A 19,900-nucleotide genomic window follows, 5' to 3' on the forward strand; every position below is an offset into this window, starting at 1 on the left:
CAGGATTTCAAGATGTTACTACCACAGGTAACTGCAGAAAGAGCCGTGCTTTCAAGTGTTAACTGTCAGAAACGGCTCTGCCAGGAAACACTGGGGAGAAGAAAGGACCAGAATCTCAGCTGACGCAGGAGGAAGTGAAAGCACCTCGTCTTCAGGTCTACTGGAAACACAGGCTCCATGGGAGGAAGCCTCCTTCTCTGGTCCTTTCGGCATCGCTCCATCCGGGCTCAGACCCCTGTCCTCCAGGGCCCCACCCCTCCCCCAGCCTGTGGACAGTGTGCAGTGCAGACCTGAGCAGATGACCCCTGCGTCCTCCTTGTGTCTGCAGTCGTGACTCCCCCAGCCTCGGGAAGGGCACCTCCACACGTGAGACTCATTTCCTGTGCAGTTGAGGTCATCCAGCCAGATGGGCCCTGATCCCTCCCCAAAGTGAGCGGACCTCGTGGCATTGAGGGCGTCTCCACAGCCTAGCTGCCTGCACACCACGCGGGCATCGTCCAGGTCCCAGCCGTCATCACAGATGGTGCCCCAGGAGCCCTGGTCAAGGATCTCCACTCTCCCGGCGCAGGGACCGCCCCCGTCCACCAGGCGGAGCTGTCTGCACTCTGAGGAGAGAGGCATGGGACAATGGGGCCGTGACAGGGTTGTAATGAGTCTTCTGTTCTGCGGGACACTCACCTGAGCAGTAGGGGGCGCTCTCCTCTGAGGCTGCAGAGCCTGCTGATTCTGACAGGGAGTCATTGCAATGGGGCAGCACCTGGGTGTGGTTTCCTGCAGAAACAGCAATGATCAGGGTGTTGGTGATTGAAAAACAGGAAACTGAATAAACTAAATAATGACAAGCAGTGGGGTCTGAGAAGAAAAATGTAAGATAGTTGCGCAGTAGTTTCCAACTCTTTTTGACCCTATGGACTGTAGTACACCAGCCCCCTTGTCCATGAGATTTTCGAAGCAAGAATACTGGAATGGAATGACATTTCCTCCTCCAGGGGATCTTCCCCAACCAGGAATCAAAATGTCATCCCCTGTATTTCCTTCATTGGCTGGTGGATTCTTTACCACTGAGCGTTTAGGGAAGCCCAGGTTAACATAGTCGTAAAGTTTTCATAACTGTAGTGTTCGCCTTCCCTATGGAGAGTTCTGCTTCTGACAGGGCCACAATTTTTCTCTCAAGCACTAAGATGAGTTAAATAAGTTCTGTCCCTAAATCTATCCCTAAATAGAAGAAACAAAAGAAAACACTTTCTGAAGTATTTTTACAATTTGTCATCTACAATGTCTGTATTTTAAAAGATATTTATTGAAAATAGATCTCATGAGAAACCAAGAGGAAATGTAGACATTAGAAACAATTCCCCAGGATACTCAGCTACTAGAGTTACTTGACAGAGAATTTAAAGAGCCTTGATTAAGGTGCCCATGGAATTAACGGACAAAATGTGCACCCTGATGGAAAAAAACAAATAATGATAACAACAAATAAAAATTCTAGAGCTGAATAACTTACTAGTTGAAATTAAGAACAAAAGAATGAGCATATCAGCAAATTAGCTCAGCATAAGGGAGAATCAATAAAGTGGAAGGTCATAAGACAAATATGCCTCTATTAGAAGTGCAGGCCACATAGTAAGTGTCCTGATTACCTTCTGTATAACAAATTATAAAAACAGCCTCTGAAGCAATATATATATCTCCACACTCTTCATTTTCTTAAGTCTTCCTGGGTCAGTAATTTGAGAAAGACTCAACTTGGCAGTTGTGTCTTGGGATAGTTCATGTAGTTGCATTTAGATGTCATCTGGGGTTGAAGTCAGTTGAGGACTTGATGGAACTTTGGTTAATAAGGAAATTTCTTGAATAATTTTAGGGAAAAAAGGACATCATGACTGCAACCTAATTCAGAAAGACTTTACATGTTTATGGCGAAATGGGGCAGGAGGGGGACAGAGAGAGAGAGGAAGATTAAAGCAAAACACTAATATTGGGAGATCCAGGTAAACGTCATTTGGGAATTTTTGCAACTTTCAGGTCTCAAATTAGGTCAAGATAAAAAAAATTAAAAGGTAAAAATAAGTCAGAAAGAATTAATTCCTAGGACACTTTCACTAAAAGAAATACAAATAATGTCAAAGACATGAAACACCTAGGAGAAAACCTAGTAAAAGATGGGGAAAAGCTCTGATGGACCTAACTGAATGGAGGGATATGTCATGTCAATGCATTGGGAGACTCAAAACTGTCAAAGTCAATTATCCTCAAATTTCTGGTAGATTAAATATAATCTCAATCAAAATACATTTATGAAGTTTCTTTTGGCGAAAAAGAACAAACTAATTCCAAAATTTTTTTTAAACGTAAAAGGCCAAGAATGACCAACACAGTTGACAAGAAAGGCAACATAGTTAGTTAATATAAAGCAACTCTTGTAAATTTTAATTTACTATAAAATTACAATAATTAAGAAAATACAGTATTGGTGGAAGGATAGACAAATGATACAATGGAATAGAACAGAGTCTAAAAAAGACTTAGACACATATGCCCTTCTCCTTATGGCAAAGGTGGCACACAGTGGAGACAAAAATCATCTCAGAAAAAGATTTTGAGTCAATTAGATGTCAATATGAAACTTGACCCTTATCTTATATAGATGTCAATCTCAGAAGGAATATGCAATTATATGCAAGAGAAAAATAAACTTCTATAAGATACTGTTGAAGAATGATTTTAAGGTCTTGGAGTAAGCAAAGTTTTTTTCAAAAGGATATGAGAAATACTAAATATATAGGAAAAAACTAGTAAGTTATATTTCCTTAAGATTAAGATCTTTGCTCATCTAAGGACATGGTACCATTAAGAAAATGAAAATAAAAGACCAAGGATTAAATAAATAGCATAGATTTTCACCCAAAGTCATTGTCATGGTAAGTTGTAGCATCATATTTGTAATAGTCAAGGACAGAAAATAATTCAAAGCTCTACCATCAGTCAAATGGATCAGTATATTTTCATGTGGATCATTCAAAGAACTACTCTACAGTAATAAAAATGAATAGTCAGCTGCTACAATCAACACCATGAGTGAATCCCAAACATAATGTTGAGTCAAAGAAGTCAGACACACAAGAAACATACTGCATGATTTCATATAAAGTTCAAAAATCAATAAAATATCCTATGGTTTTTGTTATTGTTGTTGTTCAATTGCCCAGTCATTTGCAACCTTTGTGACCCCATGGACTGCAGCATGCCAGGCCTCCCTGTCCCTCACCATCTCCCGGAGTTTGCCCAAGTTCATGTTCATTGCATCAGTAATGCCATCCAGCCATCTCATCCTCTGACACCCTCTTCTCCTTCTGCCCCCAATCTTTCCCAGCATCAGAGACTTTCCCAACGAGTCATCTGTTCACATCAGATGACCAAAATACTGGAACTTCAGCTTCAGCATCAGTCCTTCCAGTGAATATTCGATGGTAGTAGAAGTTAAACTGTTTTCACTGGAGAGGACACAGGACATAGTTACTAGGAGGCAACAGTGACTCTGTAGTGCTGGGAAAGTCTCTGGGCTTATCTGGGTTGTGGAACATGACTGAGGTCTACACTTACTGCCGGTACTTTGTTTTCCATGACTATTTGTAAATAATAATGCTGCTCAAAAATATATTATTCCCCTTCACACTTCTTGCCCTGACCTGAAAAATGAATGAACAATGAGAGGAAGCGTATTTCACCATGAAATATCTGATTTTTGAAGCCATGTTTCCCTCACTCTCTGCTCATGAGGACATTTCACTCCATGAGTACCAGTAGCCCTTCCCCCCTCTCTTACCTGAGCAGATCACATAGGCTGTGTTGCCATGGGAACAGTCAAGACCACCCAGGGCAGTCACAGGACAACTCCACAGGAAGGACTCTACTCCCGAGCAGTGAAATCGGACTGTTGAGATCTGATCACCTCCTTCTACAAAATGTGGTCCTCTAGGGGTGGAGATGGCGACTCCACAGCCAAGCTGATGACAGACAACATTGGCATTGGCCAGACTCCAGTGGGAGGCACAGAGTGCTCTCCATCGTCCAGAAATGTTCATCTCCACCTGCCCCTCACACCGAGAGGAGCCGTTTGTCATGAGCCGGACTTCTGCATACACTGGTAGAAGAACACAGGATTTCAGCAAAATCACATGACTTTCTCACCTGAACAGGGTGTTCACAGAGATGAAAGGCCTGACCTGCATCTCACCTGAACAGACAACCTGAGCAGCTCCACGGTGGTGACACCTGCGCCCTGGACAGGGCACTCTGGGGCAGGCCCAGAGCACAGGCTCCTCCCCCTCACACTTGAACTCTTCAGCCCAGACCCGGCCATCGGACTCTCTGAAGGGCACGTGTCCCAGGACAGACACAGCCTTCCCACATCCCAGCTCTGCACAGATGACCTGGGCTGTGGGGACTGTGAAGTTCCCATCAGACACTGGGGTCCAGTCTTCTCCAGAATGAACTTCTACTCGCCCTGAGCAGGGTCCTTCTCCTCCAGCCAGACGCACAAATCCTAAGGGAAACAATCAACAGCAGCAACAAACCCTGTGAGTGTTCATAGTCCTTGCTTGGCATTGGGAACAGCACATCATAGGCAAGGATGTGAAAGCATTTCATTTCTAGAAGTGGGGCATGGAGAGAGAATTTGACAGGGTCAGAATTGTATTAATATTTTCATGACCAAGTTTATGAAAAGAAACCCAGAAAAATTTGCAGTCAGTAAGAATGTATACTTTGAGATTGAATAGGATGAGAATTCCTCATCCAAGGTCCTGGAAACGACAAGGCCCAAGGAAACCACACTGTAGTGGGGATCATACTTGAGCACAGAGCTGAACTAACCTGGAGTGAAGTAGGTTTATGGGATTCAATAGTTTAGAGGACTAAGAGCCAGACAAGATTAGAAGCTCATCTGAGATTTCTGGAGCTAGAATTCTGGCCAGTTTTCCCTCAGGAGCCAATAATCAAGTCACTGAGGAGAGGGAATCTCATAGCAGGAGATCTATTAATTCAGGCTAGACTGTAGACAGACTTACAGCTCACAGGAGGAAAGCTAGACATCATACCAAGTCTACAAGCCTATTATGATTTGATGTATATTATAACAAGCCTATTATGATTTCACATATATTGGCATTGGAAACAGCACAATTATGTCTCATAATTCTTGATGGTGAAAAATTCCCAGAATTTCTTAGGTGACTTGATTGTGAAAAGAAGTTGTCCATAAATGAGTTTGAATATTAAGAAAGTTCAGAGAGTCATAGGAGAGGGAGGGGCTGGTCCTAGCCATCTTTCTTGAAAGCCTAGGATTTATCAAGGGAGAGAATGAGTTTTCAGTGGGACTATGCAAATCAGCTGAGTTTGATTACTTTCTACTAGACATGGGAATCTAAGACATGGCAATCTTAGCAAATACTAAGAAATGATGATAATTTAATGTATTTTAATCCTCTGTATATGCTAACTGCGTATTCCTTTCCTATTTGGATTCTTAAGAAATAGCTAGCATGCAGTAAAAAAAGGAGAGGGAGATAAAGAGAGCAGAGAGCAAACAAGCCACTTATAATTTAGAGGTTTCCAAATGCAAAACCTCAATATGGATGGAAAATAGACAGACTTGAGGAAAATATTTGTCCAAGTTTTTGACACATTTTATCCACTGTGCTCCTCCCATCTGGCCACCTAACCCTGCTACCCTTTCCCATTTTACCCACTGCAGACAAGAGAACAATCTTAAAGGCTACAAATGAATGGAAAGGAGACTCTGAAAGGGAAGAACATCTGTAGGAGTGGAGTGTGGGTGGGATGTGTGGTAGATTAAACCGGAAATGGATGGAGTGTAAACTGAAAGAGATCGAACTGGTCTCATGGGGAGTTCGATCACAGGCTACTCTTTCTAATTAAATACTTTTTACTCAACATCTTGTTAGTTTCTGCATTAATCCCATCAAATTATGAATTTAGAAAGAAGAAATATCGCTTACACGTTATTTTAGATAGCCTGACACATGTTAGACACTCAAATATATACAGAACAAAGTCTTATACACATCAGGATAGTCTCCCGAGACAAATTATTATTTCATTTTTACTTTATATTTGCTTTCAAATGGAAAAATAAGTGTGTGAACATTGCAAGAAAATTTATGAACTAGAAGGCTGATGTGAGGGGTAAGTGATTAAAAATAATAAAATCAACTATGTTCTTGTATAACAACAGAAAGAATGGGGCAAAATATAAATATCTAACAGACACAAAAACATACATACACAGAAATTTAGTATTTGAAGAAGGTAATACTTTATATCATTAGAGAAGACAATCTGTTCAATAAATAGCGCTGAAATTCTTTTTGGTCTCCGTTTTCCAAGTTTAGTCCATTTGCAAGAGAAACATAGGAGGGAACTCAGGGGCCAGTTTGTCAGGAAAGGATTCTCTCTGCACCTGTGCCTGAGCCTGGGAGAGCCCCGATTTTCTGCATTTCAGCTTCTGCTGAGGGCCCTTTGTCCCAAAGGCTATCTCACTGTTATAGCTTTGGGGCTGGATTTTATCCAGGGAACCACAAGGTCATAAGGGACTGGGTGGGTTTTCATCATTGTTCATGTACATCCATCCTTACTTCTCTCCCTCTGATCAAGCTTCTCCCTGTAGCTGGGATGCATCTGCCTCCAGACCAACTCTCAACCCTCTGACTTTCAGCCTCAGCTGACCCTGGACCCTCTGGCTCTTCACCCATCACTCTGGACTCCTACAGGTTTGGCTGGAACAGAGCACTGTGTGGCCTGAGGTGTAGGAAGTATCTCTGTTGGATGAGGTATGTGGCCTTTCAGAGAGACACAAAGATCAAGTATCTTCCTAGAAGACAAGACCTGCCCTCAACCTTTGGGCTGCCCATTCCCCTCTGAAAGTCAGAGGGGATCAATGTGAACTTTACATCAAGGTGCAGCAAAGGCCAAGGAGAGCGGGTCCCTGGAGGCCCAGAAAACTCCCCAACCTCTGATTGGGAAATGAAATGGAGAGAGAGGAGAGGCTACAAAGGAGTCATATCTGAATCCTCTGCAGAGGTCTGATATTTAAGTAGGAGGATGTTATTTTGAAGGCAATATTGAGAACCTATTTTCATGTGGTTTATTTCAAATACAAGCATCTTTTTAGAGTCTGTTATATTCAGGAATTTTGGTCGATGTTGGGAATGTACATCATAATAAAACAATGCTCTTATCTTTTTAGAAGTGCAAGAGAAAAACAAGTAGACAGTTTTAAGTCCTCCAAAATGTTTATGAGATACTTGGATAATCAAAGAAAGGGAAACTGCCATTTCAAAGGGTCATTTATTTATACGAATCAACTGCAACAAAGGCAAAATGAAACTGTGGTCAGATATATCCTTGTCTGGTCCCTTGCTGTACTGATATCCTGTGTCCTTAGGCACACAAAGCATCCTCCACACCACACCTGGACCCTCAGGGCTGTTCAGAGAACCCCACAGGTGGCTTTTTCAGCTCCCATTGCCCTACCATCCCTCCAAGCCATGATAACTCTCTTTCAGCTTCTTCAAAAATTGTATATGGCCCCTTACCTCTATTCCTATCAAATAAATCCCCAAGTGTAATTCCCTTATATCACTGAAATCATCAAGTGTAAACTATATGATCTCTTACTATAAAACACAGAATCAATATTTCATTGCCTCCACCATTGATGTGTCAGTGCACAACACATAGCTAAGTGTTCTTTCAAAGTTTTGGCTTATGCAGATGTTTTAAAAGAAAACATGGACAAAGAATCTTTTCTAATAACAACAGAAGGAGAAGCTACGACTCAGAGCATTTCATCCACAGTTCTCTGGTTCTACTAGCCAAATGGCTATGAATATTTACATTTAAATTTGCAAAGGAGACTTGAAATTTGGCATAAATCCATAAATTGCTTTATGATTTGTTTAATGATATCCCCTGTACCTCCACTCCTACTGACCTAGTGCAAAATAGCGTGTCATAGGGTAACTACGGAAACAATGACATCGAGAGAGATGCACTCTCATTCTTGTCGCTCCTTCCTATGGGTTCACTGTGCAAAGGGGTGGGGGTGGTGATTTGTGAGTATTTCACTCTTCCAAAAATTATATAAAAAATCATGAAGATTAATTTTAATTGGGAATAATAGATTGAACTCTGTCAGGTAAGATCACTGGAGAAGAAATATCAGAGACTGACAAGAGGATAGTAGTTGAAGCCCATCACTCAGAGATAAATGTGCCCTCAGAGAGGATGGGTAGATGTCTTAGACCTCTCTAACTCGGTCATCTTCTATCGCCAGGTGACCAGACACCGACTTCCTTGGAACTTTCTACTTTCTCAGCCCATGCACAATGCACTGACCGTACCTGAGCAGACGACCCCAGCATCCTCTGCATGCCCACAGTCGTGCCGCCCCCAGCCCCGGGAAGGGCACCTCCACACGTGAGACTCCTTTCCTTCGCAGTTCAGTTCATCCAGCCAGATGGGCCCTGATCCCTGACCTAACTGAGCAAATTTCAAGGCATCGAGGGCTCCTCCACAGCCCAGCTGCCTGCACACCACGTGAGCATTGTCCAGGTCCCAGCCGTCATCACAGATGGTGCCCCAGGAGCCCTGGTCAAGGATCTCCACTCTCCCGGAGCAGGGACCGCCCCCGTCCACCAGGCGGAGCTGTCTGCTACCTGAGGGGAGAGAAATGTGACAATGAGATGTTGACGCAGGCGCGGGGAGTGGGATGGGACGGTGGGGATGAGAAGAGTCTTCGGGTCCTGAGTCTCCTCTGAGGCTGCAGAGCCTGCTGGTTGAGACACGGAGTTTTTGCATTTGGGCAAGCTCCTGGGTCTGGTTTCTTATAGCAGCAATGAGAGTAATAAGGGTGAAAATGGGCCAAAACAGGAAATATTACTCTACTGAGTCGTGTGAGACAGATGTTGTTACCAAGTCTATCGGTATTAACCTTCTGATTTGTAGAGTTCTTCATTGTTGTTGTTGAGTCACCAAGTCATGTCTGACTCTCCTGTGACCACATGGACAGTAGTTTGCCAGGCTTCTCTGTCCGTGGAATTTCCCAGGCAAGAATACAGGAGTAGGTTGCCATTTCCTTCTCCAGGGGATCTTCCCAACCCATCGATCAACTGGGCATCTCCTGCACTGGCAGGTACATTCTTTAACACTGAGCTACCAGGGAAGCTGGACAAAGGTCTGTCTAGTCAAAGCCATGGTTTTTCCAATAGTCATGTATGGATGTGAGAGTTGTACCATAAAGAAAGCTGAGCGCCGTAGAACTGATGCTTTTGAACTGTGGTGTTGGAGAAGACTCTTGAGAGTCCCTTGGATTGCAAGCAGATCCAACCAGTCAATCTTAAAGGAAATAAGTCTTGAATATTCATTGGAAGGACTGATGCTGAAGCTGAAACTCCAACACTTTGACCACGTGATGGGAAGAACTGACTCACTGGAAAAGACCCTGATGCTGGGAAAGACTGAAGGCAGGAGGAGAAGGGGATGACAGAGGATGAGATGGTTGGATGGTATCACCAACTCAATGGACATAAGTTTGAGCAAGCTCTGGGAGTTGGTGATGGACAGGGAAACCTGGCATTCTGCAGTCCATGGGGTCACAAAGAGTCGGACACAACTGAGTGACTGAACTGACTGATAAATAAATAAGAAAAATTTAAACATGCTAGAGAAAAATACAAATTGTAATGAAAGCTATCATAGAGTCTTCTAAAATAACTTTAAATATTTACTTGTTTATAACTACCTGCATCTAATAACAAATATAGAAACAAATATACAGACATCTCCAAATGTGTACACACACACACACACACACACACACCCCTACCTGAATTAAAGTTTCCCTGGAGGAAGGGCTTTGCATATCTTGTTTGCCCTGCATTTCTGCTATTAGGACAGTGCCTACATATTGTATGCACTCATTCAACAAGGGAGAAGGCACTGGCAACCCACTCCAGTGTTCTTGCCTGGAGAATCCCAGGGATGGGGAGTCTGGTGGGCTGCCGTCTATGGGGTCACACAGAGTCAGACATGACTGAAGTGACTTAGCAGTAGCAGCAGCAGCATTCAACAAGATTCAACAAGTATGTATATGGAGAACCTTCTCTAAATACCGTGATAGTTGCTTAATAAATATTTATTGAATCAGTGTGTAGATGAATAAAATTCAGTGAAACAGAAGTCCTTTAGCTTCATGTTAGTCAGTGAAATATTAATAGTAAAGTAAATATCAATTAAAGGTAATGATTTATGATAATAAATAGTGCATATTAAAAATAAGTTTAATTTAACACACAGCATTGCTATTAGGTAGGCATTGTTGGGTTTCCCCAGTGGCTCAGTGGTAAGGAATCTGCTAGAAATGCAGGCGATGCAGGTTTGATCCCTGGGTCAGGAAGATCCCCTGGAGAAGGAAATGGCAACCCACTCCAGTATTCTTGCCTGGGAAATCCCATAGATAGAAGAGCCTGGCAGACTACAGTCCATGGGGTGGAAAAGAGTTGAACACAACTTAATGACTAAACAAAAACAACAAAATTAATTTGTCCATAAGCACAGAATTAATTTATATTCAAAATTTCACCTACATAATGTTAAAGGAAAATTATTAAATAAATTCTAAAGCTACTCTTATCTATTATTCACTATGACACATAGGCAATTGTACAAAAACAATAAAATACTTAGGGATAAATTTAACAGAGGAGGTGAAGACTTTGAACAGTGAAAGCTATAGGGCACTGATGAAAGATAGACACAAATAAATCAAGAGATAATCTGTGGTCGTGGGTTGGAAGACCTTATATTGTTAAAATGCTCATGCTACACAAAGAAATTGACAGAGTCACAGTAATCCTTAACAAAATTCAGGTGGAAATTTTCACATATATGGAATAAACAATCCTAAAGTTTCTATGGAACCACAAAAGACCCTGAATATCAAAATCAATCTTGAGAAAGAAGAACAATGCTGGAGGTGTCATGCATCCTGATTTCAAACTAAATTACAAAGTTATAGTAATCAAAACAGTATGGTATTGGTATAAAAAGGGACACAGACATCAAGAGAACAGAACAGACAGCCCAGAAATAAACCCAAATATATACAGTAAATTAGCTTTTGACAAAGGATCCAAGAATATACAATGGGGAAATGGCAGTCTCTTCAATAAATGGTGTTAGGAAAGTTGGACAGCCACAGTGGAAAGACGCAAAGTTACCCCTATCATACACCATTCACAAAAGTCAACTCAAAATGGATTAAAGACTTAATCATAAGTCCTGAAGCCATAAAAATCCTAGAAGAAAAAGTAAGGGAAAAAATGTCCTTGACTTCAGTCTTTGTGATGATGTTTTGGATTTGATGCCAAAAACAAAGGCAACAAGAGCAAATATAACCAAGTGAAACTACATAAAACTTAAAAACTTCTGCACCACAAAGGAAATGATACACAGAATGAAAAGACAATCTGTGGAATTAGAGAAAATATTAGCAAATTAAATGTACTTGATAAGAGTTAATATCCAAACTGTTAATATTTAAAGAACTCATACAACTCAATAACAGAGAAAAAAAAAGTCTGATTTCAAAATGGGCAGAAGACCTGAATAGACATTTTTTTTCCACAGTAAACATACATCTGGTCAACAGGTACATGAAAAGGTACACAATGTTACTAGTCACCAGGTCAATGCAAATCAAAACCTCAATAAGATATCACCTCACAGAATTGCTTTTATCAAAAAAAAGAAAATAAGAAAGAACAAGAGCTGTAATAATGTGGAGAGAAGAAAAAGTTTATACACAGTTGCAGGGAGTGTAAGTTGATGCACCCCTTATGGAAAACAGTTTTGAGGTTCCTGAAAAATTAAAAATGGAACTGCTGTATGATTTAGCAATTTTCCTTTTGGGTATTTATCTGAAGAAAATGAAAACACTAACTTGAAAATATATGTGCAACCCAATGTTCACTGCAGAATTATTTATAATAGCCAGACAATGTAAGCCTTCAGTGATGGATAAATGGATAAAATATATATATATACACACACACACACACACACATATATATACATATACACACATACACACACGCACACAGCCACCAAAAAAAGAAGAAATTCTCATCATTTGCAACAACATGAATGTACCTTGAAGTCATTATGCTAAGTGAGCTAAACCAGACAGATAAAGAAAAATATCATATAGTCTCATTTATATGTGGAATCTTAAAATAGCTTTTTTTAAAAAGGGTTCAGAGATGCAGAGAACAGTTTGGTGGTTGTCAAAGGTGGGTCAGTGTGGGCAAAATGGATGAAGGTAGTCAAAAGGCACAAACTTCCAGCACTAAAATGAATGTCATGAGGATGTAATGTACAGTATAGGGAGTACAGTTAATGTGTGTGTGTGTGTGTGCTCAGTCTTGCCCATCTGTGACCCTATGGACTGTAGCCTGAGAAGCTTCTCTATCCATGGGATTTCCCAGGTAAGAATACTGGAGTGAGTTGCCATTTCCTTCTCCAGGAGATCTTCACAACCCAGGGAGGGAACCCACATCTCTTGTCTCCTGCTTTGGCAAGGGGATTCTTTACCAGTAGTGTCACCTGGGTTAATGCTGTATCTTATATGAGAAAGTTGGTAACAAAGAACCTTACAAGTTCTCATCACAAGAAAAAAGTAAGGGCTTCCCTAGTGGTTCAGTGGTTAAGAATCCACCTTGAATGCAGGGGACACTGGTTCTATCTCTGGCCCAGGAAGATCCCACATGCCGCAGGGCAACTAAGACTGTGGGCCACAATTACTAAGCCTGTGCTCTGGAGCCCTCGGACCAGAACTACTGAGCCTGTGTGCAGCCACTCCTGAAGCCCTCGCGCCCTGGAGCCAGTGCTCCACCACAACAGAAGGCTGCAGAGCACAACGAGGGACCAGACCCTGCTCAACGCAACTAGAGAAAGACTGTGCACAGCATGGAAGATGCAGCACAGCCAAAAATAAACATAGGATAGTGATCATTTTCCAGTATGTACAAATACATAAGCATTATGTTGCACGACTGAAACTAATACTAATACTGTTACGTGATTATATGTCAACTACAAATTTTAAAAAATAGTGTTAGAACGTGTGGGTTAAATCAACTCCATGTTGACTTCTGAGTTAAATTCACCCATTCCAGTCCATTTTAGTTCACTGATTCCTAAAATGTCAATGTTCACTCTTGCCATCTCCTGTTTGACCACTTCCAATTTGCCTTGATTTATGGTCCTAATATTCCAGGTTTTTATGCAATGTTGCTCTTTACAGCATCATACTTTACTTCCATCACCCATCACATCCACAACTGGGTGTTGTTTTTGTTTTGGCTCTGTCTCTGCATTCTTTCTGGAGTTAGTTCTCCACTCTTCTCCAGTAGCATATTGGGAACCTACCAACCTGGGGATTTCATCTTTCAGTATCATATTTTTGGCCTTTTCATACTGTTCATGGGGTTCTCAAGGCAAGAATACTGAAGTGGTTTGCCGTTCCCTTCTCCAGTGGACCACGTTTTGTCAGAACTCTCCACCATGACCCGTCTGGCTTGGATGGCCCTACATGGCATGGCTCATAGTTTCATTGAGCTAGACAAGGCTGTGGTCCATGTGATCAGTTTGGTTAATTTTCTGTGGTTATGTTTTTTGTTCTGTCTGCCCTCTGATGGATAGGGGTAAGAGGCTTATGGAAGCTTCCTGATGGGAGAGATTGACTGAGGGGAACTGGGTCTTATTCTGATGGGTGGGGCCATGTTCAGTAAATCTTTAATCCAATTTTCTGTTTATGGGTGAGGCTGCATTCCCTCCCTGTTGCTTGACCTGGGGCCAAACTATGGTGGAGGTGATGAAGATAGTGGTGACCTCCTTCAGAACTTCCTTCCATGCACCTACTGCTGCACTCAGTGCCTCTGACCCAAACCAGGCCATCGCTTGCCCATGCCTCCGCCAAAGACTCCTGGACACTCATGGGCATCTCTGGATTGGTTTCTTGTAGGGTCACTGCTCCTTTCTCCTGGGTCCTGTTGCACACAAGGTTTTGTTTGTGCCCTCCAAGTGTCTGTTTCCCCACTCCTGTGCAATTTCTGGTGGTTCTATAATGGGGTTAATGGCAACCTCCTCCAAGAGGACTTATGCCATACCCAGGTCAGCTGCACCCAGAGGCCCTGCAGCAGGCCACTGCTGACCTGCACCTCCACAGGAGACACTCTGACAGAGTTCTGGCTCAGTCTCTGTAGGGAAAGCCACTAGACAATTCAGATATGACCTAAATCAAATCCCTTCTGATTACACAATGGAAGTGACAAATAGATTCAAGGGATTACATCTGATAGACAGAGAGCTTGAAGAACTCTGGATGGAGGTTTGTTACATTGTACAGGAGGCAGTGATCAAGACCACTCCCAAGAAAAAGAAATGCAAAAAGGCAAAATGGTTGTCTGAGGAGGTCTTATAAATAGCTGAGAAAAGAAGAGAAGCTAAAGTCAAAGGAGAAAAGGAAAGATAAAGCCGTTTGAATGCAGAGTTCCAAAGAACAGCAAGGGGAGATAAGAAAGCCTTCTTCAGTGATCCCTGCAAAGAAATAGAGGAAAACAACAGAATGGGAATGACTAGAGATCTCGTCAAGAAAAGGAGAGACACTAAGGAAACATTTCATGAAAAGATGAGCATAATCAAGGACAGAAGTGGTATGGAACTAACAGAAGTGGAAGATATTAAGAAGAGGTGGCAAGAATACACAGAAGAACTATACAAAACAGATCTTCATGACCCAGATAACCATGATGGTGTGATCAATCACCTAGAGACAGGCATCCTGGAATGTGAAGTCAAGTGGGCCTAGGAAGCATCACTAGGAACAAAGCTAGTGGAGGTGATGGAATTCAAGTTGAGCTCTTTCAAATCCTAAAAGATGACGCTGTGAAAGTGCTGCACTTAATACGCCAGCAAATTTGGAATACTCAGCAGTGGTCACAGGACTGGAAAAGGTCAGTTTTCATTCCAATCCCAAAGAAAAGCAAGGCCAAAAAATGCTCAAACTACCACACAATTACACTCATCTCACAAGCTAGCAAAATAATGCTCAAAATTCTTCAAGCCAGGCATCAACAGTACGTGAACTCTGAACTTCCAAAAGTTCAAGCTGGATTGAGAAAAGGCAGAGGAACAAGAGATCAAATTGCCAACATCTGCTGGACCATCAAAAAAGCAAGAGCGTTCCAGAAAAACATCTACTTTTGCTTTATTGACTTCACCAAAGCCTTTGACTGTGTGTATCACAACAAACTGTGGACAATTCTTAAAGAGATGGGAATACCAGACCACCTGACCTGCCTCTTGAGAAATCTGTATGCTTCCTGTATGTCAGGAAGCAACAGTTAGAACTGGATATAGAAAAACAGATTGGTTCCAAATAGGGAAAGGAGTATGTCAAGGCTGTATATTGTCACCCTGCTTATTTAACTTATATGCAGATTACATAATGAGAAATGCTGGGCTGGAAGAAGCACAAGCTGGAATCAAGATCTCTAGGAGAAATATCAATAACATCAGATATGCAGATGACACAAACCTTATGGCAGAAAGAGAAGAACTAAAGAATCTATTGATGAAAGTGAAAGAGGAAAGGAAATTTGGCTTAAAGCTTGACATTCAGGAAACCAAGCTCATGGCATGCGGTCCCATCACTTCATGACAAATAGATGAGGAAACGATGGAAACAGTGACAGACTTCATTTTGGAGGGCTCCAAAATCACTGCAGATGGTGATCTCAGCCATGAAATTAAAAGATGCTTGCTCCTTGGAAGAAAAGCTATGACCAACCTAGACAGCATATTAAACAGTAGAGACATTACTTTGCCAACAAAGGTCCATCTACTCAAGGCTATGGTTTTTTCAATAGTCATGTATGGATGTGAGAGTTGGACTGTAAGGGAAGCTGAGCACTGAAGAATTGATGCTTTTGAAATGTGGTGTTGGAGAAGACTCTTGAAGAGTCCCTTGGATTGAAAGCAGATCCAACTAGTCCATCCTAAAGGAAATGAGTCCTGAATATTCATTGTAAGGACTGATGCTGAAGCTGAAACTCCAATACTTTGGCCAGCTGATGTGAAGAACTGATTCATTTGAAAAGACCCTGATGCTGGGAAAGATTGAAGGCTGGAAGAGAAGGGGATGACAGAGGATGAGATGGTTGGATGGCATCACTGATGTTTTGGACATGAGTTTGAGTAGGCCCTGGGAGTTGGTGATGGACGGGGAGGCCTGGTGTGCTGCAGTCCATGGGGTCACAAAGAGTCGGACACAATTGAGCAACTGAACTGAACTGGTCTTAACTTCATTTTGTGGACCTATGTTAAATTCATGACTTAAATATGAAAATATAAAATCTCACTATTAACATTCTGTGGGTTTAAGACAGACACAGAAACAGACAGTAATTCACCTGCACATGAGATGTAGGCTTCCTCCTTTGGAGAGCATGAACTGCAATTCCAAGGGTCAGAAGGACACTGCCAGAGAGATGTATCCGTATTCTGACACCAGATTCCATCTACCCACCGGGGTCTAGAACCTTCTCTAAGAGCAACAGAAGTGTTGAGACTTCCACTGTCCCCACAGCCAAGCTGACTGCAGATGATGGACACAGTGATGTCTTCCATGGGGCTTCGGCAGACACTGCCCCAGGTTCCATTGTAGAAAACTTCCAGCCACCCAGCACAGTGCTGGTCCTCACTCACCATTCTGAGGGCCAGGAACTCTAAGATCAAAAGGGAGGAATCAAGACTGGTGAGAACTTCACTCAGCACCCTGGGTTTTCCTCTCTCCCAGAAATAGTGGCCATTCATTCCTGAACTAGCTGAGGAGATACCCATTAGGTGATAAGACTGAAAGCTGTCTCCCTTTTACTTGAATTTCCATTCGTGCCTGTCTTTTTAAACATTTCTACTACCATGATGTAGTGAATGTGAACAGAGAGGAAGAGCAATCTGGGCACCTGTGTGGGGTGGGGGGAGGTGCTGAATTCTGCATCTTGACCAAACCTCTAAGAGAGTGTGAAAGGGATGTGATATGTTATTGGGGAGGTGGCAGAATAATAAACCTGCAGATGTCTCATGCAAATCCCTGAAACCATGAATATGTTCCCTTACCTGGCAAAAGGGATTTCATAGATGTGATTAAGGGGAGAATTGTGAGATGGTGATATTAAGTTGGACTATTGTGGATAAACTATGTGAACCCAGTCTAATCACATTCTTACTGGGTTGGCCAGAAAGTTCTTTTGGTTTTTAAGTCAAAAGATATTTTTTATGTTCACCAAAAACTTGATTGAACAACATATTCATCATTTTGTTCCACTACCTTCTGCCATTTTCAGCCAACTTCATATTTCCCTCTTCCCAAAACTTTTATCTTTTTAAGCAAAGAACTATTCCAAGTGTGTTTTATAGTCTTCCAGGAAATTTAAACTTTTTTCCACTAAGAGAATTTTGTGAAGATCTAAATAAATGGAAAGCTGAAACTTCAATGTCTGGTAAATACAGCTGATGAATCAGAACTAGCCAAACTGTGGCAGTTTTTGCCTGGCCTACAAAGACGTATGTGGTCTTGCATTATCCTGATGGAAGATTATGCATTTTCTCTGGATCAATTCTGAATGGTTTTCATTAAGTGCTGCTTTCAGTTGGTCTAACGGGGAACAGTACTTGGTGGAATTATCATTCAGTTTTCTTGAAGGTACTCCCTTAATAGAGGACTCCCTTCCAATACCACCACATACACAATATCACCTTCTTTGGTGGAAGACTGGCCTTTAATATGGTTGGGGGTGCTTCATTTCACTTGCCCCAGAATCTCTTTCATTCCACATTATTGGGCAGTATCCACTTTTCTTCACCCATCACAATTTGTTTTAAAAGCAAAATGTTTTCATTATGTTTAAGTAGAAAATCCCACGTAGAAATACTGCCATGATTTTTTTTTTCACTTATGTGAAACTCAGACATCAAAGTAAATAATATAACCAAGCTGGTACAAATGACTATTGATGCTTGATTTGGATATTTTGAATATGTTGGCTATCTCCTGCATTGTTTAACATTGATTGTCTTCAAGTAATATTTCCATTTGACTGCTATCAACTTCAACTGGTCTACCCTACTGTGCAGTACCGTCCAGTGAGAAATCTCCAACACAAAACTTCATAAACCACTTTTGATGAGTTTGATCAATCACCACACTTCCATACACTCCACAAATTTGTTTTGCATTTCAGTTGCATTTCTATCACTTCTTGAAATAATAAAGCATGATATGCCAAAAATGTTGCTTCTTTCTTCCATTTTCAAATTAAGATGGCTATACAAAAACTCACCGATTTTGATTTTTTTTAAGAAAAGATGCATGCTGCTATGATAGCTGTCACAAAATAGTCTAATAAAATTGTTTCAAATGAAGTGAAAGAGAACTAACTGTTACTAGACCACCTTACAGGAAAAAAAGAAGGAACCTTTTGGCCAAACCAATAGAAGCACTCTTTCTTGGCTCTGGCTCCAGGGAGGTGTGACTCTGGATAATGGTTAGAGACGTGCAGTATTGCTGGTGTGATGATGGATGAAGGGGGTCTATGAGCCAAGGAATGCAGATGGTTTGGAAAGAAACCTGATATAAAAAATGGGATTCTTCACCAGAGCCTCAGATGTGATGTAGCCCTGCTGAAACGTTGATTCAAGCCCAGGGAGATCCTATTGAACCTTGAACCTACGGAACTCTAAGGCAATAAATATATGTTGTTTTAAACCACTATGAAGTAATTTGTCACAGAAGCAAACAGAAACTAGTACCATTGACTTAAGATTTTTGTCCCATATGTAAGGGAAGGTGAATCCGACTTTCAACTGGAAATTCTAAGAAATGGCTCTGCCAGGAAACTGTGCTGAGAAGAAAGGACTAGAACGTCAGCTGCTGCAGGAGGAAGTAAAAACGCCTAGTCTTCACGTCTGCTGGAAAGACAGGCTCCATGCGAGGAAGCCTCTTTCTCTGATCCTTTCAGTGTATCTCCCTCAGGACTCAGACTCCCGTCTCCACGGCTCCAGGTTCTCCCCTCCCCCAGCCCGTGGACAGTGTGCAGCACAGACCTGAGCAGATGACCCCCGCGTCCTCCTTGTGTCTGCAGGCGTGCCGCCCCCAGCCCCGGGAAGGGCACCTCCACACGTGAGACTCATTTCCTGTGCAGTTCAGGTCGTCCAGCCAGATGGGCCCTGATCCCGCCCCGAAGTGAGCAGACCTCGTGGCATTGAGGGCTTCTCCACAGCCCAGCTGCCTGCACACCACCTGGGCATCGTCCAGGTCCCAGCCGTCATCACAGATGGTGCCCCAGGAGCCCTGCTCAAGGATCTCCACTCTCCCGGCGCAGGGACCGCCCCCGTCCACCAGGCGGAGCTGTCTGCTGTCTGAGGAGAGAGAAATGGGACAATCGGGCGTTGACAGGGGCGATGAGAAAGGACTTCTGTCCCGTGGGACCTCACCTGAGCAGTAGGGGGCGCTCTTCTCTGAGGACGCAGAGCCTGCTGGTTCAGACACGGAGTCATTGCACTGGGGCAGCACCTGGGTCTGGTTTCCTGTAGAAACAGCAATGATTAGAGGGTTGGTGGGCTGAAGAACAGGAAACTGAATTAAGCTAAATAATGACCTAGTGATGAAGTCTGAGATAAACAATGTTAATGTAACAGTTCAGTTCAGTTTAGTCGCTCAGTCATGTCCGACTCTTTGCTACCCCATGGACTGAAT

The 19,900-nt window shown here is 42.3% G+C and overlaps 1 protein-coding gene across 1 annotated transcript in view; it reads right to left on the bottom strand.

Annotated features, from left to right (window-relative positions):
* Positions 1-19,900, bottom strand: part of LOC122423127 — a 308,231-nt gene that overhangs the window by 148,756 nt on the left and 139,575 nt on the right. Inside the window, 6 exon segments of the mRNA XM_043439907.1 lie at positions 679-771; positions 3,830-4,147; positions 4,241-4,549; positions 8,427-8,741; positions 16,557-16,871; positions 19,249-19,563. Coding sequence (XP_043295842.1) covers positions 679-771; positions 3,830-4,147; positions 4,241-4,549; positions 8,427-8,741; positions 16,557-16,871; positions 19,249-19,563 — 1,665 coding nt within the window.

Source organism: Cervus canadensis, chromosome 21 (assembly GCF_019320065.1).
Source record: "Cervus canadensis isolate Bull #8, Minnesota chromosome 21, ASM1932006v1, whole genome shotgun sequence".
NCBI classification, from domain to species: domain Eukaryota; kingdom Metazoa; phylum Chordata; class Mammalia; order Artiodactyla; family Cervidae; genus Cervus; species Cervus canadensis.